Here is a 24,571-nt window from a genome sequence, read left to right as displayed (position 1 = left end):
GGGCCTGCTGACTTCCCTCCCACCTCAAGTCCTGGTGACAGCCATCACAGGATAGGTCTGGCTTGGGGTATTGGGGTTCTTCCCAGGGTCTCAGGCCCACTCCATCCCCTGCCTCTGTGAGCATCTCCATACCCTACTGTTCTTGCCTGCAGATCGACCAGATGTTCGCAGCTTTTCCCCCTGACGTCACCGGCAACCTTGATTATAAGAATTTGGTTCACATCATCACCCACGGAGAAGAGAAGGACTGAGCCCTGAACCACAGCCTCGGGTGACCTATAGCCTGTTCTCCATCCCCAGGCCCTGCTGTCCCAGCCTGCGGGTGTTCACCATCCCAGGGCCCTGTGCAAATAAACAGGAAGTCTTGGATCTGGTTGTGGTGGCCGCTGGCTCATTGGCTCTAAGTGGTGAAAGTCACAAAGTATTTGGGTTCTGTGAGAGCTGCAGAGCTCTCAGTTTAAACAACAAACAGGCAACCCCTGGCGGCAGTGGCACCTTTGGGAGGAACACTCCAGCACTTGGGAGGCAGAGGCAGGTGGATCTCTGAGTTCGAGGCTAGCCTGGTCTACAGGGTCAGTTCCAGGAAGTCCGTGGACTTCAGGAACAGCTGCACCCAAGAGTGGCCAGTTCTGTCACAGGCATGGTAGCCCATACCTTTAATCCCAGCACTCAGAAGGGAGAGGCAGATGGATCTCTGTGGGTTCCAGGCTTAGCCTGGTTTACATAGTGAATTTCAGGCCAGCCAGGGCTACATAATGAGATCCTGAGTAAAAAAACACTGGCAGTGGCAGTTCCTGGCTCCCCTGACCTCTTCAAAGCTTAGAGTCCAGTCCCCATAGATAAACTAAAAATAGGAATCCAAGTTCAGAGAATCACTAAGACCAAGCATAGTGACATCTGAGGCTAGCCTGGGCTATATAGCAAAGCCCTTTCTGAGAAAGAGAAGGTCAAAGTCCCACACACAGGTCAGATCCAGCCCTGCAACCGATGAGGTCCCTGTGGGCCCTTGCAGGAAGCTGGGGTTCAAGGGATGGGTTCAGAACCCCCAAACTCTGGACTACCTATTCCCTACCTGTGGTTCTGGGAGTGTCCACTCCCAGACTCTTCCAGAGTCAATAAGGCTGGGGACCTGGGCTCTGGAGAGAGGTAGCAAGGCCTGCAGGACCCAGCTCAGTTCTGAGGGGATACTCATTCCCAGTCAAAGGGGTTCTCGGCTTCCAAGACCCTGGCTCCTGCTCAGTGTCTGCCTCATGCAGTGGACCCTGGAGTCTAAGATCAATATTTTATCATGAAACCAGCCCCTAAACTGCCCTGTTCTACCTGGCAGACCTCATCAGTTGCGGGAGACAGGGTGGGGTGGGGTGGAGTGCTGGCCACATTCTCAGGGTTATCAGGGGCCACACAGACCTCAGGCCACTCTTGAGGCCCATGCCTCTTGCCCCCATTGCAAAGCTGGTTTCCGGTTTCCAGCCCTCAGAGCTCCTCAGCACAGCATATGCAAAGGCCCTGGGCTCGGCAAGAAAACATTTATTTTCTCGGTGTGGAATACAGCCACCCACGGGGTTCAGCTTATCACCTTCTTCTTGACCCTTATCTCGTCCCCCTTCTCCAACAGTGTCTCCTGTGGTTCTTTTCCTCGTTCCTTCTGAAGGTAGTTCTCCAAGACCAGCTGCCGGAGGCTACTGTGGTCCAGAGGGTATTCCACTGCACCCAGGACAGAGCTCTGTGAGGAACTGGGAGTTGGTACCCAGCTCACTTCCTTCCCAGAGACAGTATCACTCCATCATGCTGGGCTAGGCATGGGGCATGGGGTGGGAAGCCCTTTAGAGCTCCAAGCAGCAAATTCTCTCAGGGAATTCCCACGCAGGCGTGGGAGACACGGCTGGTTTAATATCAACAGACAAAGCTGCAAGGCACAGCCTTGGTTTGATTGCTAAGCCATTGCTACCCAGGGAAACATACATTTTAGTGGCTATGTAGTAGTACTCCATTATGTGTTTGGGTAAGTTCTGACTAAGAGGGAATGGTGTGTGTGTGTGTGTGTGTGTGTGTGTGTGTGTGTGTGTGTGTGTATGTTGTGTTTGTTTATGAGTCTGTGTATATGTATTGTGTGTGAGTCTATGTGTTTGAATATATGTTGTATGTGTTTATGAGTATATATGTGTATATATGTATGTATGTGTATAAGTATATAAGTGTGAGTGTATATGTTTGAGTATGTATGAGTGTGTATATATGTATGTATGTATGTCAGTGTGTGTGAGTATGTATGTTTGAGTATGTATATGAGTGTGTACATATGAGTATGTGTTAAGAGTGTGTATGTGTGTGTGTATATAGGTATGTATGTGTGTATTTATGAGTATCTATGTATGTATATATATATGAGTGTGTGTATAGGAGTGTGTATATGTGTGTGTATGTAGGTATGTATGTGTGTATGCATGCATTTGAGTATAGGTGTTATGTGTGTGTTTATGAGTGTATGTGTGTGTATGTGATTATGTATGAGTGTTAGTGTGTTTGCGCGAGTGTGCATGAGCGTGTGTATGTGCGTCTGTGTGTAGGGTCCTTGGTTTATTTCCGGTTTGGGGCTGCAGTGAACATGTCCTCACTTCCTTTCTGACCCCTCAGTCTTTCCCCAAGGACCTATTCCCATTTGTTTTCAAACAAGTGGCCATAGTACGGTGATTACTCATGGCAATGAAGGAAACTGAGGCTTGGCCCACAGACCCTGTAGGGACTCAGGATCACTCTACCCGGTGGCCTGCCTGAGTGGCAGGGGGCAAGAACTCACCCTCTTCAACTTTGTCACTGAAGGAGTCTGCCCCAAACACAGGCGGCACAACCCTTAAGGGCTCTGGGGGCTTGAGGAGGGCAGAGCCCCCCCAGAAGGGGTTGACAAAGGGTTGTGGGACATCAACATCGGGCCCCTCTGCCTCCTGCAGGCGCCGGAAAGACTCCAGAAGCAGGAGGTCATTTGTCTTCTTTTCTATGATAGCTGGAAGAGAACGGGGTCAGGGGTCAAGGCCCTGGCTGCCAGCCTGGGTAGCCCCTGGTATAAGAGAGGGATGGGAGTCTGTGCAGGATGCTGGCTTCCTCCTGGCCAGCAGCTGTGGGAAATTCCGACATCACGAGACACCGAAATCTTATGCTTTGGTGCCCATAGGCAGAGCTGCTCACGAGAGTACCATGAGTGACAGTTTCTAGGAAAGCACGACCCAAAAGGGCTCCCTAGATACCAACACGGAGAAGTCCAAGAACCAGTGTTCCAGTAGCCTGACCTTCCAGCCCTCGTTTATGCCATTCCTTCTGCCTGGAATGCCTGATGTGGGTGCTGGGATTCAAACTCGGGTCCTCTGCAAGAGCAGACCACACCCTTAACCACTGAGCATCTCTCCATCCCCCATCGGTTAGAACACACACAACTCACGCTCATAAGAAAGTGGGTACCATTCACATCAAGCTGCCACGGTCTGGGTAGCACATGCACACATAAGCCTCTGTATATATATATGTGCCTGTCTGTATGAACACACTGTGTACATACATGTGTATAGTGTGTTTGCATGTGTGCGCATAACATGCACATGCCTATGTGAGCATGTGTTTGGAGGCGTTTGAATGTGTGTTTGTACAGCATTGGTGGGGGCTGCCTCTGTGTGCATGCGTGTGCATCTGTGTAAGCATGTGTTGTGTGAGCACATACGTGTTATAGTGCTTGTGCATGTGTGTGAGGAAGGCCTCTTCTAGTTTTAGTTTTTCTCCTTAAGGGAATTCACCAAATACCTCTCTTGCGTTAATTGAGATCACCGCCAACTATCCCATGTTTAATCCTCCCAATAGCCCACAAGAATCTGAGGCCCAGGGGGCTGGAGAGATGGCTCAGTAGTTAAGAGCACTGACTGCCCTTCCAGAGGTCCTGAGTTCGAATCCCAGCAACCACATGGTGGCTGGTGCCCTCTTCTGGTGTGTCTGAAGACAGCTACAGTGTACTCATATATAATAAATAATTTAAAAAAAAAACAAAAAACAAAAAAGAATCTGAGGCTCAGAGAGGGTCAGGAATGTGGTCAACGTCACACAGCTACTAAGTGAAGAATCAGAATTCAAACCCAGGCAGGCTGCACCATGGCCGTGCTTACTACCAACCAAGAAAGAGTCCTTGTACCTGGTCACAAAACACGCAGGAAAGAGTTCCTAAGAGGTGGGGAGGCTCAAGCTCGGCTCACCGAAGTACTGCTGAAGGTTGCTGTCCGTGATCTTCCCAGTCTCACCCAGTTTCCCCAGGATCTCCGTGGCATTGCAGTTGATCTTCTTAAACAGCTTCTCCACTGAGTTCTTGAGGTACTCCAGGGTCTTGCTCATTTCCCTGTACCTGTTCTCATAAATGTCCGTGTCCTCGGTGGTCTTCCTCAGTTTCTCCTGGAGACAGACAGACAGACAGACACCAGGCCCAGCCTGAGGCTGAGGACTCCGTGCAGGTGACTGGGGATAGGAGGGCAGGCAGGTTTGCCAACCCCGGAGGGTATGGCATCAAAGGAATGAGCATCCTGCCAGCGTCAAACGAAATTAAGAATAAACAGACCGCTAAGGATGTGGCTCCTTGGGTAGAGCACCTGCGCAAACCAGGTGTGGTGTATGCGACTGGAATTCTGGCATTCTGGGGGCGGGGGCAGGAGTCCAGGGTCATTCTTGTCTACATAGTGAGTTTGGGGTCAGCCTGGGGTACATGAGACAGTGATCCCTCTGAGGGCCAAACCAGGACTGCTGGGGAGAGAGGAGATGTTGAAAAGCCGGGGTGGAGGGCTCTGAGCAGGCTGGTGGAGATGGCCTTCAGCAGGGTGAGAAACATCTGAGAGACCATAGCACTCTCTGGATAAATTCTCCTGCTTGGGGTATTTGCATTTTGGAAGGTGGGTGCAGGCTCACATGCGCATGCGTGGGCACGCGCGCGCGCGCACACACACACACACACACACACACACACACACACGCACACGCAGAATGCTGTCCTAGCTACCACTATCACCCTGTGAAGACAGGAAACGTTAAACCCAAAGCCAGGCCGAGGAGACCCTGACCAACACTGCTGGTCCCAACCCCAGGGAAGAAAGAGTCTGAGATTCTAGGTGGCCCCAAAGAGATCCTGTGGGTCTAAGCTAGGGACCCCCTGCTGAGGCCAGCCTGAACCACAACAGCTCCCTGACCCTTTTGGCTCTGAGCTTCCTCCTCTTGGCTCTGAGCTCCCTCCCTCTTCCTGACCTAACCTTTGAACCTTTGCTGTCCCTCTGTGGTAGGGCTGAGAATGGCCGCACCATCAACCTGGTCAGGATGCAGGACAGAAATGAACCCCAAGGAACAAATAAAAGAGCTGGGCGGGGGAGGGAGGGGCAGGAATATGAGTCTGAACAAGAGTAGCTCAGGCTATCCCTGGACTCCAGATCCTACTGCCTCAGCCTCCTCAGTGTGGGGATGAGGGACATGTGCTCCACACTCAACCAGTCAGGCGGGATGGGGATTCATGCCTTCCCAAGATGGCTGTTCACTGTCCTGAGGCCGTCATGAGAGAACCTGTTTGCCCTGGGCTGGCACTGGGACCATACACACCCCATACACAGTCTTTATCCAAGTGTACCGAGAAGAAACCAGGGCTTCTGCCTCAGCCAGGGTGGCCTTCTCAATGCTCCCTTACCTTCTTCCTGCCGGACATGTATCTGTGATGGCGGGATCTTTGGAGTGGAAACCACACACCAAGGAAAGCCTGGGTGGCAGATGACATCACAAAGACACCCCCCCAACCCTCCAATTTTTCAGCTTATTTAACAAAAAGCAAGCTGCTAGCTTGCTCAGGCTCTCGGGGAAGGGAAAATTGACAAGAAGACAGACACTTGGTTTGTGGTCAGTGTTACTGGCAAACAACAAAACAAAACAAAACAAAACAAAAAACAGTGGCGCTGGGCCAAGGGGGAGACAAAAGGAGAAACTGAGGCAGAGATGTGTCAGGATGAAGTAAACAGAGCTTAGGGACAAGGTTCTGTGGTGGTGTCAGGACAGGCTACCTGACAGATGACAGACAGGTGCAGGAGGCTCTCTGTCCCTGGTCCCGCCCCGCCCTCGGCTCACCTCCATCTGTTTCAGGATGTTCCGGGTGCCCTCATGGGAGGACTGCTGCTGTGACCGCAGGTTGATGATGTCATCCTGCTCGGGACAGAAGGAGACCGGTAAGGAAGTGGAGCTGCCCTCGTCCACTGCATCTAACCCTACGCCCTTGCTGGGTAACCCATCAAGGAACTGCACCCTCCCCCCAACAAAACATATAATCATTTCTGTTGTCCCCCCACAACCATAAAATTATTTCTGTTGCTATTTCACAATTGCCACTTTGCTCCTGATATGAATCATAATGTAAATATCTGTGTTTTCCGGTGGTCTCAGGTGACCCCTGTGAAGGAATCATTCAACCCCCAACAGGGCCATGATCCACAGAACCTAGAAAGAGAGGTCAACGATGACCCTTCACCTCCCATGTGCACTAACCGCCACCACGTCACGACCACATGTGGGCACTGAGAACGTGCAGTGTGGCTCCAGACACTGGGCAAGCTGGGGTTTCTCTTGTATTACCATGTAAGGAGCTTCCACAGACAACTAGTGGCTACTGAGCTAGACCTGGCAGCTCAGCCCAGGGTCCCTTAAAGTCTCACAAGAATCTGAGTCACTCCCTCTGATGGCCAGGCTCACTCCAAGTTCTAGGGTCTAAGCCCTTTCACATAGCATCTCCCGGCCTTAGGTGTCATTTCAAGTGGGAATGATGGAAGACGCCAGCACAGGTGGCCACTCCAGTGAGGGGACAACCTTGCTGAGAGGTGACAGGTCAGCCACTGACAGTGAATACAGGGGGTCGGGGAAGGTGGCTCACACACAAACCAGGCTAACAGCTGGTTAGCAGCCTATCTGCACAGCCGTGGGCATGGGATAGGGCCTGGATATGTGCAGTCTGGGGTACAGAATTTCCCCAACAGACACATGGGCTCCACGCTCTAAATTACAATGCTCTAAAACAACCAAGACAAAAGAGCATAGGGGCTCCCGTGCTGGTCCCAGCATCACAATAGAGTTGGGGAAACTAAGGCCAACAGAGGGCAAGCCCACCTTACGCCAAGCCCTCGAGGGTCAAGTCTGGACATTTCCAATCTAGTCAGAGGCCACTGAGGGCTCCTCACATCTTTCCGCATCCACATCCCACAGGGACTAGGGACTTGTAAGGTCCTGGAGCAGCCTGGACCGCAAAATCATTCCTGCCATACCAACGACAACCACCAGGGGGCAGTAGTGGTGCACTCAAGGTCCACAAATTGCCTACACAAATTGCCACCTTATGTTAGATTTGACGTCCCCCAGAGACACAAAAGTTTGGGGGTTTGTGTAGAACACTTTGATTTTTATAAGTTGACAGTTACAGAACCAATTTTAATAGACCAGGACCATTGAGACAATGGGTCCCCAGAAAAAGCTGAAGTCTGGTACTAGAGGGCTAGGGGCTGGCTCTGGGGGTGAAGGGCTTGCTGCTCAAGTGTGAGGCCCTAAGTTCGAATCCCAACAACCCATACAAAGTCAGTTGTGGTGGTACACATCTGTCACCTCAGCTCTCCTGTGGCGAGACAGGGTTGGAGGTAACAGAACTCCTGGAAAGTGACCAGCAAGTTAAGGAAAAGGCCCCATGTGCTCTGTCCTCCCATATCCCACACAGGAAGAAACAGGGTTGTGACGTCATCAGAGGAGGGGGCAGGGCACAGCCAGAGGGAATCCTTGGAGAAGGAGTGTGGTGCAGCTAGGAATGGCACCTGCTGGTACCCTGGGAGTCCTTACTGGTTCTGAGCCACAAAGACAGCTGTCAGCCAGATTCTGAAGGGGCCAGCATGCAATGTCAAGTGGCTTGGGCTCTGTCTGCCTGTCTGCTGTCTGTCTGCCTGCCTGTCTGCCTGTCTGCCTGCCTGCCTGCCTGCACAGTGTTCCAGAAGCTGTTAGTGTGAGCAGGCCCAGGAGCCAGGTAAGTGTGATAAATTATGGGTTCAGTAAGGGTAGCCAAGTTTCTCTCCTTCAGGACTCCTCAGAACCTTTACTATGCTGATGGGCACCAGGTCTGTCCAAGACAAGCATTAACCATTTATTTCCCTTCCACTGGGAAGGAAGCCTTTGGTCAAGAAAGGTGGCCAGGGCCAGAGAGATGGTTCAGTGGTTAAGAGCACTGACTGCACTTCCAGAGGTCCTGAGTTCAATTCCCAGCAACCACATGGTGGCTCACAGCCATCTGTAATGGGATCTGATGCCCTCTTCTGGTGTGGCTGAAGACAGCTACAGTGTACTTATATGTAACAAATAACTCTTTAAAAAACAAGAAAGAAAGAAAACAAACAAACAAACAAAGGCGTCGGGCCCCAGTTTGATTCCCAGCATCCACAGGGCAGCTCACATCACAGCATCTGTAATTCCAGTTCCAAGGGAGCTGATGCCCTCTTCTGGCCTGTGTGAGTATTGCATGCACGTGGTGCACAGATACACAGGCGGGCAAAGCATCGGGATACATAAAATAAAACTATTTCTAAGAGTGCCTTTAAAAGAGTTGGCGGTACCTGCCGTGGTAGTCACGGTCGTGTTTGGAGTGGGGACATGAATTCGCACGTGGACATTGTCTGCAGAGCAAATGGAGGTTTCAGGGGACTGCCCTGGGGAAGGCTATTTGGGATAGGCAGGCCCCGGCTTCGCAGGCCTCACGAGCCACGCACCTGGATCCGCTGGGTCCTCTTGTGCATGGTCTCCATGTCATTGTTGAGCTCGGTGACATAGGTGAAGCGAGCAAAATTCTTCTCCTCCTTGGCCAGGAAGTCCTCAGTGAGCTGGTTCAGGTCCCCGTTCTCAGCCAGCTTTAGCAGTCGGAGATGGGCCACCTCGTAGCTCTCAAAGCTCTCACCCTTCCTCTTTTTCCCATGCTTCTTAATTTTGACAGCTGTAGCGGGACGGGAAAGAGAAAGACCACAAAAGGTCAGGAAAGTGACGCTGGTTCCCTATCATCCATACTATTTGAGGGAGGAAGTGAGAGCTTGCCTGGACATGGGATCCTTATCAGAAATAGCTAATGAGGGGCTGGGAAGGCGGATGAAGTTCCAGATGCACAGACACGGAGACCCGAGTTCGATCCCCGGGACAGGTAAGGTGGTGCTGGCGCACCTGTAATCCCAGCCTGGGAGGTGGAGACACTTAGCTCCCTGGAGCTCAGGGGCGGGCTAGCATCGCTGAACCAGTGCTCTCCAGTGGGAGAGACGCTGGCTCCGTGGCTGGAGAGGTGACTCGGTAATTATAAGCACCTGCCCTAGAGAATCTGAGTTCAAAGCCTGGCCTATCTGGTGGTTCACAATTGCTTAGGACTCCAGTTCTACGGGATCTGACAACCTCTTCTGGTGTGGGTTCCAATGCCCTTTTCTGGTGTCTGAAGATAACTACAGTGTACTCACATACATAAAATAAATAGATAAATCTTTTTTAAAAAGTAAATAAATTATGATATAACTATTTGTATTTTCTGATGATTTTAGGTGACCCCTGTGAAAGGGTCATTTGACTCCCCAAAGGGACTGTGACCCACAGGTTGAGAATGAAAGACGCATGCTATCTACGGCCATACCACCCTGAATGTGTCAATCTTGTCTGATCTGGGAAGCTAAGCAGGGTCGGGCCTGGTTAGTACTTGGATGGGAGACCACCTGAGAATACCCGGTGTTGTCAGCTTTAAAAAGAAAGAAAGAAAGAAATATCCATGCCTTGCTTTCCTCAGACACCTGTCCCGAGGAGGTTGCACTGTGGCCACTGCCCCAGCATGGCCCTCTCCCATCCCGGTCCCTCGTTTCCTTCTAAGAGTCTGTGGTGACCTGAGGTGTCTGGGGTTGTCTCTGCCTCAGTGTCCAGGATTAGCCCAATGGCATTGAGGGTGAATACTATTACGGCCAATACTCTGTCTCACCCAGACAAGGGGCCTATCTCAGGGTAAGTAATCCCAGGCAAGGGGTCTATCTCAGGGTAATTAAGCACTGAGAGGACCTGAGAGGACCTGATTGAACGGTCGGGTGAATGACAGCACCCACAGGCCACAACGCTGTGACCCTGGAGAAGGGTCACTTGGAAGGCAGCTTGGAGCAGGACACTGGTACAGGGAGCACCTCACAGAAGCTTCCAGAACAGAAGTTGTGGGACTATGACACACCGAGGCGGTGGTAAGAGGGAGCCTGTGTATGTACGGAGCAGCCAGAGGACCATCTGGGCTGGCAGTGAGAGGGAAGAGGGGTGATGGCTTCCCTGGCTTGGGTATGGGTGTGAGGTTCTGAGGCTGCTCCCGGGATGAACACTGAGAAGAGGATACCAGGGCTGAGGAGGCAGAGACAGAGAATCATCCCCTGAGGTTTGCTGGAGGTTCCAGGCTGGTAAGAGGCACTAACTGGAAGGAGGAGGGAGGGGGGAGCGGGAGGGGGAGGGGAGGAGGAGACAGGATGGAGGAGGAGGAAAAGGAGGAGGGAAGGGGGGAAGAGGAGGGGAGGAGGAGGGGAGGAGGAGGGGAGGAGGAGGAGAAGGGAAAAGGAGGAATGAGGAGGAAGGGGAGGGAAGGACAGGAAAAGGAGGAAGAGAGGGAGAAATGACAAAGACTGAGAAATGACTCCAAGACTATCCTCTAGCCCCTACATGCTTACATCCACATGTGTACATACATGCACATGATCGTATACACATGCATCCCAAGACAAGAAAGGGATGACTTATCGGACATATTTGGGATGGAATTTCGAATCTTCCACTGAGTTACTGTGGCCCCTGGCTGGGCTGCATGTCCTCTCTGGGCTGCAGGATCATCTTCTGGAGCTGGGGTACTGTAGGAATGCCTACGCCTTGGTGCCATCCTGAGGGCGTCATGGAAGCCAAGCATATCAAGCATGGAATAGAGGCTTGTGCCAGCTGCAAAGGAGCAGGTAAGGGAGGGGCGAAGGACGGATGGTTGACTGAGCAGGAAGAGCAAGTCAATGGGTAGAAAAAAGAGACGGTCCAGAAGGTGAAAGAAAGAGGAAGAAAGAGAGAAGAAAGAGGAAGAAAGAGAGAGAGAGAGAGAGAGAGAGAGAGAGAGAGAGAGAGAATGTCTTTGTGGCTTTTGATTTATTTTAGAGAGTAAGACATGTACGAGATTTCTCAGAAACACTTCTAGCAACATGGTCCCAAGGGATATAGTAGGAAAAGGCAGAGGGAGACGACACACAAGGGGATGGGTGTGGCTCAGAAAGTGCATACTTAGTGTGCACGAGGCCTAATACTAAAAAAAAACAAAGACCAAATACACCTGTGCAGCTTCCCCTGTCTCCACCCTTTGTGCCTTTTCATTCCAACCATGACTCCATCATAGGCAAGGCTCCAGAAGCGAGCTGCCAACCCTATACCAGGTCTAGCAGATCTCAAAGCTCCCCTGCACTACAGACAGGGTAAAAAAACATCTGCGGGTTGTGGCTGGCAGACAAACACATGCAAGCAGTCACATGTGAATCCCAGGCCCAACTGTGCTTCCAAAAGCTGAATTCTGTCCTCACTGCAGCTAAGAAACAAACCACTCCCAGTAGAAGTGTATCCCAAACACCGCACGGCACATACTTAACCAGGTGTGCTGTGTTTTTATTGGCTATGATTGTCAGCCCAACTATGAGAAGGGGGTTGAGGGTATAGACAATATTTTTGTGTGCTATGTAAAGATTATTCTTGGGCTGGAGAGATGGCTCAGCGGTTAAGAGCACTGACTGCTCTTCCAGAGGTCCTGAGTTCAATTCCCAGCAACCACATGGTGGCTCACAGCCATCTGTAATGAGATCTGATGCCCTCTTCTGGTGTGTCTGAAGACAGCTGTAGTGTACTTATATAAATAAAATAAATAATTAAAAAAAAGATTATTCTCATGACTCAAACTGCAACAACCTCTCTCTCTCTCTCTCTCTCTCTCTCTCTCTCTCTCTCTCTCCCTCCCTCCCTCCCTTCCTTCCTTCCTTCCTTCCTTCCTTCCTCCCCCCAACCCCTACTGGCAGAAGCCCTGCCCTATCTTCTCTTCTGCCTAGCCACTGAGTAATCAGCTTTTATCAACAAGATGGAGAACAAATGGTAAACGTTGCTTATACAAACTTGAGACGGGAGATTCTTGACATAAGCACTACCATGCCTTGTCTGGGATAAAACAAGATGAGGGTGGACAGGTCAGCATTTGAACCACACGGGGAGCGTCTTTACACAGCGCACACAAACATTATGCCCACGGAGAGGTGGAGGAGAAGACTGGCTGGTACCTTCCTGCTTCTTGGCCTGGTCCTCGAATTCCGTGCGGTCATTGAGCTTGACAAGCAGAAAGGACTTGAGTTTGTTCTCGTGGTCATACAGGCGTTCGAGCTCTCGGATCTCCAGGTTGTACTGAGAGATGTCTTTTTGCTGGCGGTCCTTCATGGCAGCCATCCGAGCCATGGCTTCCACTCTGTGGGGAGATGGAAGGTGGGGCGGGGTGTTCTCTCTCTCTTCCTCTCTTCCTCTCCCTTGCCAGTCCAGAGGACTGCATGCCTGCCCAGTGGCCAACAGGGTGTGCTTGCAATTTTTTTTTTCTGGTGGTAGCAACCAAACTTGGGATCCTAAGAGAGCTGCGAGTTTAGAGCACCCCAAGGAAGTGATTTTCCTGACACCCTGTTTATTGTTAGCAGCAACAGGAGTAATCCCATCTTCACCACTAATACAATCATCACCTCCATCACCACCACCACCATCACCACCACCATCACCATCACCACCATCACCACCATCACCACCATCATCACCACCACCACCATCACCATCACCACCACCATCATCACCACCTCCACCACCATCATCACCATCACCACCACCACCACCACCATCATCACCATCATCACCATCACTACCACCATCACCACCACCACCACCATCACCACCACCATCACCACCACCATTACCACCTCCATCACCACCACCATCATCATCACCACCACCACCATCACCACCACCATCACCATCACCACCACATCATCACCATCACCACCATTACCACCATCATCACCACCATCATCACCACCATTACCACCATCATCACCACCATCATCATCATCACTACCACCACCATCACCACCATTACCACCACCATCACCACCATCATCACCACCACCACCTCCATCACCACCACCATCACCATCACCACCACCATCATCACCACCTCCACCACCATCATCACCATCACCACCACCACCACCACCATCATCACCATCATCACCATCACTACCACCATCACCACCACCACCACCATCACCACCACCATCACCACCACCATTACCACCTCCATCACCACCACCATCATCATCACCACCACCACCATCACCACCACCATCACCATCACCACCACATCATCACCATCACCACCATTACCACCATCATCACCACCATCATCACCACCATTACCACCATCATCACCACCATCATCATCATCACTACCACCACCATCACCACCATTACCACCACCATCACCACCATCATCACCACCACCACCTCCATCACCACCACCATCATCATCACCACCACCACCATCACCACCATTACCACCATCATCACCACCACCACCTCCATCACTATCACCATCATCATCATCATCCTCACCACCACCACTGCCATCACCACCATCACTTGCCCCTTGTATGTGTGGATCAGTTTCTGCACAGTACATGGATTCTATAAGAATCCAGATGCAGGTGGAAATCAGAAGTCAGCCTCAGACATGTCTGACTCTAGGGCCAGTTCTCTCCACAGCCTCATTCTGTGCCAGAAAAGACTTTGCCAGAGAAAGACCTGCAGACCAGCACCAGAGACCACGTAGGGGACAGAGAGCTGAAATTACAGCTCTCCCAACTGCATTTTCTTCCATGGGCTCCCTGTTTGTTTTGAGAAAGAAGAAGACACCAATTCCTCAGGCTGTGGGAAAAGGACAGAGCACCAAGGTGCCCAGCACCCTGCCGGAAACATGGTGACTGGGGACTGCAACTTATGGCCCTGGCATTCAAGAGGAGCAAGTGGGTGATGAGCTGGGAGCTGGGCCTCCCCAAGCACCTCTGCTCATAGGCCTGGGTAGACTGCTCGATGGCCACATTCATGGTCTTCTTCTGTGTCTGCAGACGCCGCTGAAGCTGCTGGTAGACATGGTCGTAGGCAGCCTTCTCAAAGAGAAGATCCTCAATATCCTTCCGGAGCTGGGCATTGGAGGTCAACATCGTGTCAAAGTGGACAGTGACCTGTGGGAGGCTGTGCTTCAAACAGGGTCTCATACCCAGAGACTGGACCATCCAGGGGCAGATGTCAGGGTATTGCTGCTGCCCACTGGGTGCCAGCAGCACCCAGCCCAGACTGGCTGTTACAATGTCTCTCCTTCATCCCTTTGGAGGCAAAGTCCCTCCCCATTAAAAGCAGCTAATTCTAAACTGAGATTTGAGAATTCCAAAATTCCAGGCAGGGGTCTAGATCAACTCAGTCTTTAAAAGACATTTGGGGTCGGTCCAGAAAAGATACAACACAGATCGGATTTTGAGAAATAGTAACAAAATACTCATTTTGTAAGGTGTAATGTTGGTGCTGTGCTTGTGAAAGAAAATGAAACAGAAGATTTGGGGGTAAAGTGTCTTGGTGCCTTCCCTTAATTATGTTAGTTAAGGTAAGTCATTAATCTTAAGACTTTAGGATGTGGCTCTTGCTCTCTTGCTCCTCTCTCACTCTCACCCTCTTCCCCTTTGTCCCCTTTGTCCCCATTCCCCTCCCCCTTCCCTCCACGTGCTCATGGCCAGCCTCTACTCCTCTTCTATTCTTCTACTTCTCTTTCTCCGCCCTACTATCCTATCAACTTCCTCCCCATACCCTGAATAAACTCTATTCTATACTATTTTTAAAAAACAGACTTCAGGGTAGGAGTAGTTTACAGTCAGAGCCATGTTCTGACAATGAGATCAGTGTGACAGGTGCTGGGACAGTTTGACAGATGTGAGGACAGAGTGACAGGTGCGGAAGCAGCCAGCATGACAGGTGTGGGAACAGTGTAAATAACAGGTGTAGGGACAGAGTAACAGGTGTGGGGATAGTGTGACAGGTGTGGAGACATAGTGACAGGTGTGGGGACAATGTGACAGGTGTGGGGACAGAGTGACAGGTGTGGGGACAGTGTGACAGGTGCGGGGAAAGAGTGACAGGTGTGGGGACAATGTGACAGGTGTGGGGACAGAGTGACAGGTGTGGGGACAGCATGACAGGTCTGGGGACAGTGTGACAGTTATGGGGGAAGTTTTGACAGGTGTGTGGGGACAGAGTGACTGACAGGAGTGGGGACATTCTCTTAGTCCCCGTTTCTCTCTACCTCTTGAACAAATGGATCTTGACTTTTTAAAATGTTTTTTTTTTAAAGGTGATATTGGTTACACTGTTCATGGAAGTGTAGGCCAGTCCTGCCCTTGAAGGGTTTGGGGAACAGTATGAGAGCTTCTAAAGAAAATTAAAATACACCAACTGGGTGGGGTGGTGCACAACTATGACCCCAGAACTCAGCAGGCAACCAGGAGGATTGGAAGGTTCAAGTCCAGCTACAGCTGCATAGTGAACCCCAGGCCAGCCTGCACTGAAGCCGACCTAGAAAGAATGAAAGAGAGAGAGAGGAAAGAGAGGGAGGACGGAGAAGGAAAGAAGGGGGAAATTAACTCCAGTTGGGGATGGTGGCATTCAATTATAATTCTAGCACTCAGGAAACAGAGACAGGAGGATAGCCATGAGTCCAAAGCCAAGCTGGAACATTTCAAGTTCCAGAACTAGAGTGAACCTGCGCCCCTCCCCCCAAAAAATAAAATAAAAACAAAAGTTTGCCTTTCTGTTGCTTTCATAGAACACTGGCAAAACCAATTTAGGGCCTGGGGTCAGGAATGGGGTGAGGGGGTGCTATTGAGGGTGAGGGTTGCCTCTCAGTCCACCTTCTCCCAAGCACCAAGTTCTAACCATAAGTTCTGCTGACAGGTCAGAGGTCAAGCTTCATCTGAGAGCACAGAGGGGGGTGGTGGGAGTGGGGGTGAGGGCAGGGGAGTGCAGTGGGATCGGAAGTGGGGGTGCAATGTAGGTTGGATGGGGGGTTGAGGCTTTAGAGAGCAGCCCGTGACCTACCAGGTTCAGTCTGGTCTCCAGAATGTGGATCTGTTTCTGCAGCTTCCGGGGATTGTTGGCCTCTTGTGTCTTCAAGAAGATCTGTCTCTGGTTTGTGATCTTTCTCTCCATCTGAACAATCTGAGGTTGGGAGAGAGGGGAGGGATGGGGAGCATCCAGCCGAACCAGGATCGGCTGAGCACAGACTGACCATTCCCACGGGGGGGGGGGGTTAAAGGCAAAGTGACGTTGACTCCCAGGTTCCTGCTCTGTCTGACTTACTCCCACCCCACCCCACCCAGGGTAAAGAAAAAAACTGGCTCTGCGTGTGAATTTTCCTACCCGTGAACAGAAATCCCCCCTCTCTCCAGCCTCCCTCCCCAAGCCACAGTTTCTAGAGGAAACGGCACTGGCCCCTGTGGTGGTCACACTTGGTTGTCAACACTGCTCGCCTGAGAAGTGCCTAGAATGGGGTTACAGAACACCTGCAGCTGCTTCCGTGATGCTGCTGTGACTTCCCAGGACCCGTCTAGGATACTCCCTGCTCGTCCAGTTTCTCCAATTATGAATGGGACTGGGGACTCTTCCTGAAGTGGCCAGGTGTGGCGTCATGGGAAGACTGTCTTTGATGGATCTGAAACGTTCCGAGGTCTCCACTTGGGAGATTAGGTTATCAGCACCTCAGACATGTTCTTTGGGTTGCAAACACAAGAAGCCCACATTGGGCAGGAGCACTCGGCTGAAGCCTTGACGGCTCTCCACGTGTGTGCAGTCTCTTGCAGAATCAGTCACACCAAGGGTCGCAAACCACAGCCCTTTGGCCCATGGCTTATTGTTATGAATAAAGATTTATTGGAACAGCCAAGCCAGTCATTTCTGTACGGCTGGAGTCACCACAGAGACACCGTAGTTTGCCAAACCCAAGTAGGACTGTGGGCCTTTTGCAAAAAGGATTTCGCAGGGCCATTTTAAATATGTTGGACCAGAGTGTTCACATATCAAAATGCATTTGAATTTAGTGTCATTCCCAGTCTTACTTGGCTACCACATTGGTTCCAAATGAATTAAGGGACTGAAACACAGTCAGTAATAGAAGACGTGGCACAAGGTCCTATGTTCCATTGCCCGGGGACTTACAGAAGACGTGAGTTTGGTTCCCAGCACCCATAACAATGGGAATATACAGGATCGGCTCAACAGTCTAGTTCCAGGGGATTTAATCCCAGGGCACTACTTTCACACACACACACACACACACACACACACACACACACACACACACACATTTTAAAAATAAAATATCACAACAAAACAAAAAGGGAGTAAGGGTGGCCTGGTATACCTTTATTCCCAGCACTTGGGAGGCAGAGACAAGTAGATCTCTGTGACTTCCAGGCCAGCCTGGTCTATACAGTGAATTCCAGGCTAGCCAGGGTTACAGATATATGCCTCAAAAATAAGTAAATGTGGGCCGGAGAGATGGCTCAGCAGTTAAGAGGGCTGGCTGCTCTTCCAGAGGTCCTGAGTTCAATTCCCCCAACCACATGGTGGCTCACAAACATCTATAATGGGATCTGATGCCCTCTTCTGGTGTGTCTGAAGACAGCTACAGTGTGCTTATATATAATAAATAAATAAATCTTTAAAAATAAAAAATAAGTAAATGCAAATGAATTAACGAGTTACATACTCCCAACACAGTGACTCAGGGGAACCCTCCCCTTTCCTAAGGGGAAAGGTTGGGATGCAGTGAGAAACACAGGTAACGCCATCATCCAATGATACACAGTCTTGAAGGACTATTTTGAACCGATGAATCATGCTCAGAATGCCATGTCTACCTCATGGCCAACATGAGACCTCCCAGAAGGCTTTTCTCCTGCCACAACACCTGTCAATGTCCCTGAGAGATGCTACCCACCGTCTCAGAAGGAAAAGATAACGGCCCATTCTCTAACCCATGTTTGGTGCACAGCATGGAGGCGGGAGAAACTGGCATTGTTTGAAGCCCAGAGCGATCTTAGTTACAGCACCAAAACCTTGCCCTTGTTGTCCGATGCTAAGGATGCTGGGATTGGTTCTGAGACTCGAGGTGGCAGGGGACACGCAGGGTTGATGGAACTGAGCTCCCATGCGATGTTCCACTCTGCCTAGGGCACCGTGGCGGTTCTGTCCCCGTCCCCTCCAGGGAAGTCTCACCTTGTCATCCAGTTCTCCCAGCAGCACCTTCATGGAGGAGATCAGAGCCTCGTAGTCCCCCTTGGTCTGCAGCAGGAAGCGCAGCTCCGTGAAATTTTTCTGGTTGAGGTCTAGGTTCTTTGGCGACTTCACGAGGCTCAGAAGCAAGGTGGTCTCTGCCTGCTCCGCTTTCAAATTCTCTATCTCCTTGCTGAAGGAAGGTGGTTCTAGCTTAGCCCAGTAGCCCCTAAACCACCTTCACGGAACCCACAGGGAATCCTACCCCTGAAAGGAGCCTGAGGGATGGCAGGGGTTCCGGTACAAGGAGGGTTTCCAGGTAGGGGGCTCAGGTTGAGATCTGGAGCCCCATGTCCCTGACTCCAATCGTCCCCGTCTCTCCTGCTCCACCCTCCTTAGGGGAAGGCTGCCCCGGTATGAGTGAAAATCCTTCACCGAGTAGCTTCGGGAGCTGGTACTGTTAGTAAGGTGTTTCCTGTATAAGCCTGTAGACCTCAGGTCCATCCCAGTACCTGTGCACACAATCAGGTTTGGGATGTGGAGACGGGAAGATCCCTGAGTTAGCTGTCAAGCCAGCCAACCTAGTCAGGGAGCTCCAGGCTAATGAGACAGTCTTGACAAAACCAAGATGGGGCTCGCAAGATGGGTCCATGAGTAAAGGCACTGACAGCCAAGCATGGCTACCTGACTTTGATCTCTGAAATCCACATGAAGGAAGGAGAGGCTGGAATCCCAAGAGTTTGTCCTCTGATGGCCAAGCACGAGCCTTATACATACACCCAAGGACTAAGTAAACACGTAGTTAAAAAATAAGGCAGATGATCCCTGAGGAGCACCAAAAATTGACTTCTGATCTCTGACTCCTACATGTGCACATGCATGAACAACAACAACAAAACAAAAACAAAAACAAAACAAAAAAAAAAAACTGGAGCAGGACTCTGAAGTTTGTATCAACATGGAGCTGTACAATAACCTTGATCCCTTGGCCAAGGCCTCTCTCTGAGGCTAGCAATGTGTCAAACTGGCTGAGATATGGGAAGGGGATGGGAGGAGCTGAGCAGGGATCAGGAAATAGAATGGAGGGAAACTGGGAAGGCTTCGGACAGACATCGGCACTTGGCATGTTAGGAGGTCTGAGATCTCAGACTCCAACCGGACCTCAGCAGGGGTACAGCCTGCCTTGCAACAAGAGCCTCAAGTGAGCTGTGCCCATCCATCTGCTGGGAGCGCTGCTGCAGAAAGCTAAGGAATGTTCTAGAATGTTCTAGAATGTAGATTAGCAAGCCAGTGCCTACAAAAAGCCTCAAGAAACAGTATAGACTTTGAGAGACCCCTTTGTAATTCAACTCATCCTGAAGTGGAGTTGTCACTGCAGGGTCAGACATGACTCCCATGGCTGTGCCAATAAAACTTTATTTAAAAGAAGCAGAAGCCAATGGGCCAAGGTCCAGGAATGGAACTATCTAATGGGACCATCTGTAACGACAATAATAACAAGGATGCCATGACCCTGCATTGTCTGGCACACCTGCTTAGTCTCACGAGGCTAGGGAACCCTTAAGCCACTCTTGGTGTGCCTCCAGAACCAAACACTTCGTTTTATTTCACTCGCTATCATTTGGACGCCATGTGTAACTAATGAACCTAGCAGATGGTCTTTTCCAAGGTTGCTGGTACTTCTGCCCCCTCAACTCCTACCTGGAGGGGGACCTTGTTAAGGCAGAAGGAAAACGCACCTCAGCTGAGCTGGCCTGAGCCGGTCACAGGAGAGAGTGGTTACTTTGTTACAGAGCAGCTGCCTGGTAGGCGGGGCTGGGGCTGGGCAAAGGGAGCAGGTACCCTGAAGTATAAGGGAGAACTTCACAGAGCGTGTTCGTGTTTTCCTTTTAAAATCTTGAGATGCAGGCTCACTGGGTAGCCCTGGCTAGTTCAGAACATGTGTAGAGCACATGGCCTTCAAATTCAGAGATCCAGCTCTCCAGAGTGTTGGCATTAAAGGCGTATGATATGTATGCCACCATGCACAGCAATGCATTTATTCTGTCGCTTTATTTATAGGCATTAGAGTAGGCATGGAGGGGGTGCCTGTAGAGGCCAGAAAAGTGATAGAATCCTTGGGGTTGGAGTTACAGGTGGCTGTGAGACAGATGTGGGTCGTGGGAACCCAACTCAGGTCCTCTGCGGGAGCAACAAGTACTCTTTACCGCTGCGCCACCTCTCCAGCGTCCGCTTTTCTCTTCCACCATATATTTGTGTATGCATGAATGTATGGACATATGTGTGGGTGTTAGCATCCCACCCTGTGCATATGGAGATCAAGAAACAACACGGAAGTCAGTTCTCTCCCTCTAACCTTGTGGGTGCCATCAGACTAGCGGGATCATCTTACTGACCCCAAGGCACTTTGTCTTGTTCTACAAAATGAGAGCTTTTCCAACAGATGGCGCTAAAGTGCTCTTTAAAAAACGCCTTTTTAAAATTAACGGGGTTGTACACTAGGGTAGGGACCAGCCAAGCCCCGAGTAAATGAACCCACGGAAAAGTAAAGATCCCCTTCGCGCCCTTCTCTGAACTCCAAACATCCTGGCAGCGAGGTTCTCTTTGATGGAACTTACAGACACGTTCCCCCAGTTGCAAAAGGATGGGCGCTGTGGCAGCGTGGGAACATTCCCTGACCCTCTGGGATCCTTTGGCCCCGCCCAGTCACTGCCGCAGCTCGTTGGACGGGACAGCAGTGGACACCTCAACCAATCAGCTTCCGGTTGTGCTGGAACTGGGATTGATACGTAAGAGTGTTGTCTGCAAGGACCGCAGGGCAAGAGGGGCATCGGAGAGGAAAACGGGGCCTGGTTGAGGACCACCCGTCCTCCGGAGACCTCTGGATCCTCCCGTGAAGCTCTAAAGCATAGGATAAAAGGTCTCTGGTCCCCAGATGGGTTCAGTGTGGCCCCTGGCCCCAGCTGTACTCTAGACCCGCACCAGCACACCCCTCTTACTACTGGCTGGCGATCATCCGCTGGTTGCGGAAATTGGAAGACTTTCGGCTGTCTACCATCTTCCGGAACTGCTGCCTTAGTTTCCGTAGCTCTGCCTCAGCCAACTGCTCTTTGGCCTTCTCGGAAAGTTCCGGAAGGGGTTCAGAGACCTTCCTCCTGTGTTTCTTCATCTGGGCAAGACAGAGAAAGAGGATGCCCAGGTGACCTAAAGAGGCCTTCTTTCTTTGTTGCTTCAATCTGGGCAAGATAGAGAAAGAAGGCCCGGGTGACCAGAGAAGACTCCAGGTGGTTCCAAGGACAAGGGAGAGCCCACCCTGGGGTGGTCTCATCTGCTTGTCTGTCATAGGGTAGACCCACCCTGGACTGCCGGGTTACTGTCAAACTCCCTGTAGCAGTGTCTTGCTGAGTTGAGAAGTCTCTAGGGTCCTGAGTTTAAGTCTTAACCCTACTGTGGGACTTGGAGAAAGTCACTGTCTCTGGCCTCCCATCTATAAAGTTGATGCTCAGGGAGGGGGTGCTGGGGTAGGATGGTTGGTATGTGAAGGGACATTGAGTGACCAGCTCACCGTCTAAGCTTCCTTTCTGCTTAGACACTGGGTCCTGGAGGTCAAAGCTAGCAAGCCCACTTCTTTCTCGTTCTCTCAGTGTCTCCTCTGTCTGCAATGTCCTGCCCAGAGTGAAAGAGGAAAACAAACGGAAGTGGGCCACCCTGCTAGCAGTGAGGACCCATGGGCCTCTCCTCTCCTCCTCCTCACAGTCCCCTCTTCTGCCCACAGCTTGGCATACAAGGGGAGATGGCAGATGGTGCTGGGTGTAACAAGAGCCCCTCCCCCCAGATCCGATAGTGCCGGAACTTCTTCCTCTCCCGGTTTATTATTAGGACCTGGGCAGATGGCTCCAGCCTGTCACTTACCCTTCTCCTCACATCTCTAAAGGAAAGGGGCACAGAGGCCCCCAGTGATGAGCCTGATGGAGCTGTTTTGGTTATTGATTTTGTGACAGGGTCTCCTGTAGCCTAGGCTGACCTCAAACTCAGTATGTAGCCAAGGACGACCTTGAGCTCCTGATCCTCCTGCCTTCACCTCCAAAGTGCTGGGATCAGAGGCATATGCTACATACCCGGTGCCTCATGCATGCTGGGACAGCACTACCCACTGATACATACCACACACACACACACACACAGAGAGAGAGAGAGAGAGAGAGAGAGAGAGAGAGAGAGAGAGAGAGAGAGAGAGAGAGAGAGACCTGACTTCTCAGGTCAGGAACCAGTAACCCAAAAGGGCATTTTATCACATTAGAACTTGAATGCCAACTGCCCAGAGACACTTAGGCAAGGGGACATAAGCTAACAAGCCCCAAAGGGCTGTGAGGTCCACTGTGTCCCAGAAACTGGGAAGTCCTATGTGGAATCCCAGGTTCTCTATTTAGATTTCTCCCCCAGCCTCCGATGGACCTCAGGTGCATCTGTACTGCTCTCTGGAACCTCAGTTTGTACTCAGGAAAGAGAGGAGGGCCACGCCCTCACCTAATCTGCATAATCCCCGCCCACTACCGTGGTCCTGGAATCCCCTGTTGTTCACAGAGAGAATTCAGCAACTGAATTCGGGCTGAATTTTAACCTGGGGATCTAAGGTCCGGAGTGCCGCCGCAGCCATTCCACGGGGCTCCAAGAATCAAACTGGCATGGAGAGATAAACTATAAACACCAAAACCTCAGGGTTTAGCCAAACCAGAAAAGGCCATGTCCAATTGGGTCATGTCCAATCACACTGAATGGAAGGACCTTCCATGAGAAAATGTGAAATGAATTTTCTGGGGGCTTGTAAACCATGAGCGTTAGGGCAGTGTGATTGCGTACATCGGTTTGGCATACAAACAAGCACCTACTGTGTGCTTAGTGTTGTGGGGAACTGAGTGGTGGCGAGTCACCCTCACCATACTAAGGCTCCAAGAAGATGTGTTGGAGTTCCTATTCATATCGTGAGTTCTGAAGAGTGAACAGAAACTCACCCAGCTGGGCCGAATGGGGGGAGGAGGGGGAAGGAGAGGGAGGGCGGGGAGGGGGAATTCTGGGCAGAGAGAACGCCTGGGGTGGAGGCTGAGAAGCAAGGAAAATGTTGCTAGCCCCAGGCAGCCCCTAGCTTGTGTGAGCTGATGTTTTGAAAATGTCATGGAGCTGGGGATTTAGCACAGTGGTAGAGCGCTTGCCTAGCAAGCGCAAGGCCCTGGGTTCGGTCCCCAGCTCCGAAAAAAAAAAAAAAAAAAAGAAAAAAAAGAAAATGTCATGGGGCTTGAAGTTTGGTAAATCAAATTAAAGGAGAAATAATGCTAGAATATTCTTACAGTGAGTGGACAGGTCATGACCATAGACCACGTCTTGGTTTCTGGAGCCTTCCGGATGGGGAGAAGTCAGCTCTCCCAAGCACAGCTTGAATGAATGACCTTCCCCAGGCCTCCTGAACATCTCCCAGTTCATTAGTCCCCGCTATCTTTCCCATCTCCCGTGTAACAGCCAAAGTAGGGAGCCCACACTTCCGTCCCGCTTCTAAATGACAAGGTGGGTTCTGCGGGGATCCTGAGTGAGTGACACGGTTTGTTTTAAAAAGAAACATGAAGCTGGGTTTGGCGGTACTGGCCTGACATCCCAGCCCCTGGGAGGTGGAGAAAGGAAGATTCACGAGGTCAAGATCATCTTTGGCTGTAGCGCGACTTCAAGGCCAGCCTCTGATATAACACTGTCTCAAATAAATGAGTGGATAAGCGATAAATAAATACAAGGACGCTTGGAAGAAGATACCGCTCTTTGGGCTTGGGGAGCATTTACGGTGGCAGTTGCTGGTTCCTGGCTTGCCGGAGCCCCCAGCCTGTGCTCATCGCCGGCAGGGGGCGCTGTGTGTACCCTAACTTACCACCCACGTCTCCCGCGGTTCCGGGTAGTGGCCGCTCAAGCGGCAGCCAGTTCCGCACCCCGCGTTCTCCGCCCTGGAACCCGAACCTTTGTGACAGCGGCGACTCGCGTTCTCTAAGGACAGCCGAGACCACCCGACCCACGGAGAAACCGCAGTTTACCAGAAGGGACGGGGCAATGCACTCCTGGGCTACCCTCAGCTGCCCTGTTCAAACCTTAGCCGTGC

General features: G+C 51.1%; 2 protein-coding genes and 1 pseudogene across 18 annotated transcripts in view; 2 read left to right on the top strand and 1 right to left on the bottom strand.

Moving 5' to 3' along the window:
* The window catches only part of Myl2 (myosin light chain 2), an 11,273-nt gene extending 10,904 nt beyond the window's left edge, over nt 1–369 (top strand). For both annotated transcript variants that reach the window (XM_039089640.2, NM_001035252.2), the window contains exon 7: nt 153–369. In XM_039089640.2, coding sequence (XP_038945568.1) covers nt 153–251 — 99 coding nt within the window. In that variant the 3' untranslated portion in view covers nt 252–369. The remainder of the gene's footprint in view (nt 1–152) is intronic.
* Nucleotides 370–1,512: 1,143 nt separating this feature from the next.
* Ccdc63 (coiled-coil domain containing 63) overlaps nt 1,513–24,571 on the bottom strand; it is a 28,675-nt gene continuing 5,616 nt past the window's right edge. Inside the window, exons 1-12 of one of the 16 annotated variants that reach the window (XM_063271316.1) lie at nt 24,347–24,412; nt 22,001–22,101; nt 21,435–21,604; nt 18,439–18,628; nt 16,261–16,380; nt 14,179–14,360; nt 12,366–12,547; nt 8,790–9,010; nt 6,127–6,201; nt 4,233–4,425; nt 2,798–3,001; nt 1,513–1,733 (exon numbers count right to left, since the gene is read on the bottom strand). In XM_063271316.1, coding sequence (XP_063127386.1) covers nt 1,591–1,733; nt 2,798–3,001; nt 4,233–4,425; nt 6,127–6,201; nt 8,790–9,010; nt 12,366–12,547; nt 14,179–14,360; nt 16,261–16,380; nt 18,439–18,628; nt 21,435–21,604 — 1,680 coding nt within the window. In that variant the 5' untranslated portion in view covers nt 22,001–22,101; nt 24,347–24,412 and the 3' untranslated portion in view covers nt 1,513–1,590. 16 annotated transcript variants of the gene reach the window in all.
* Nucleotides 9,672–9,789, top strand: LOC120096078 (5S ribosomal RNA; annotated as a pseudogene).

This window comes from Rattus norvegicus, chromosome 12, assembly GCF_036323735.1.
Source record: "Rattus norvegicus strain BN/NHsdMcwi chromosome 12, GRCr8, whole genome shotgun sequence".
Lineage (NCBI taxonomy): Eukaryota > Metazoa > Chordata > Mammalia > Rodentia > Muridae > Rattus > Rattus norvegicus.
The sequence above is the reverse complement of the archived record's forward strand: the minus strand, read 5'-3'. Positions and strand labels throughout refer to the sequence as shown.